The sequence below is a fragment of the Etheostoma spectabile genome, chromosome 9 (assembly GCF_008692095.1).
Source record: "Etheostoma spectabile isolate EspeVRDwgs_2016 chromosome 9, UIUC_Espe_1.0, whole genome shotgun sequence".
NCBI classification, from domain to species: Eukaryota; Metazoa; Chordata; class Actinopteri; order Perciformes; family Percidae; genus Etheostoma; species Etheostoma spectabile.
The window spans coordinates 20,489,849-20,490,603 of record NC_045741.1 but is presented as its reverse complement, the minus strand read 5'-3'; the positions used below and the strand labels follow the sequence as shown (position 1 = coordinate 20,490,603).

The 755-nt window shown below is 39.7% G+C and overlaps 1 protein-coding gene across 2 annotated transcripts in view; it reads right to left on the bottom strand.

Moving 5' to 3' along the window:
- The window catches only part of usp13 (ubiquitin specific peptidase 13), a 27,690-nt gene that overhangs the window by 20,204 nt on the left and 6,731 nt on the right, over window positions 1-755 (bottom strand). For both annotated transcript variants that reach the window (XM_032525251.1, XM_032525250.1), the window contains exon 4: window positions 403-524. In XM_032525251.1, the coding sequence (XP_032381142.1) occupies window positions 403-524 (122 nt within the window). The remainder of the gene's footprint in view (window positions 1-402; window positions 525-755) is intronic.

Here is a 755-nt window from a genome sequence, read left to right as displayed (position 1 = left end):
AAACGGATAACAGGAATAAATTGTCTTATCTGGACTCCATGCAAGCCATGAAACACAAAGTCAAAATATATACTGTATGTGTGTCCAGTGGTTCCCCAGACTCTTTTGTTGGCCAATGAATTTAAAAATCTTCCACCAAAAACCATCGAAATGAAAACTTTTTAACTGCTGCTAGAGGTTAGGTGAAGCACAGGGGAAACTCAAGCTTCCACAGAATATATTATAATTTTGAATGCAAAGTTTATAACGTGTGACCATGGAACTCTTACTTAAAACCTTAACAAGTTCAGGCTGTGTGGTTCTTCAACCTGTCTGTTCAGTGAAAGGGGAACCACTGAGTGCACCCTCCCCATCGACATGCATGGAAACACACCAGAGCCCGTGCAGCACCGACTCACTGACCAGAGCAGGCAACTCCTCAATATTTGGTAAGGCGATCTCGAAGTGGTCTGGAAAAATGACAAGCTTGACCTCGTCTTCATATTCATAGTCCTCTCCGTTAAAATCACGGTTTAGCTCTAAATCTACAGGGGAGGAAGTAAACATTGACATACTTTATAGTTATTTTATGTTCTCTTATTTTCTGCCCTCAAGTGTGAGGTCTGTTCTTTTTTTATGTCCTTCCTTTTTTACTTTAGTCAATAACATAATAGTCTGATGATGCAGTATGCAGATGAGTACAAACAGATGAATCATTGAATAAAAAAAACCAACAACGGCACCTTTACAGCAATAACAGCTGATGCTGATGACTC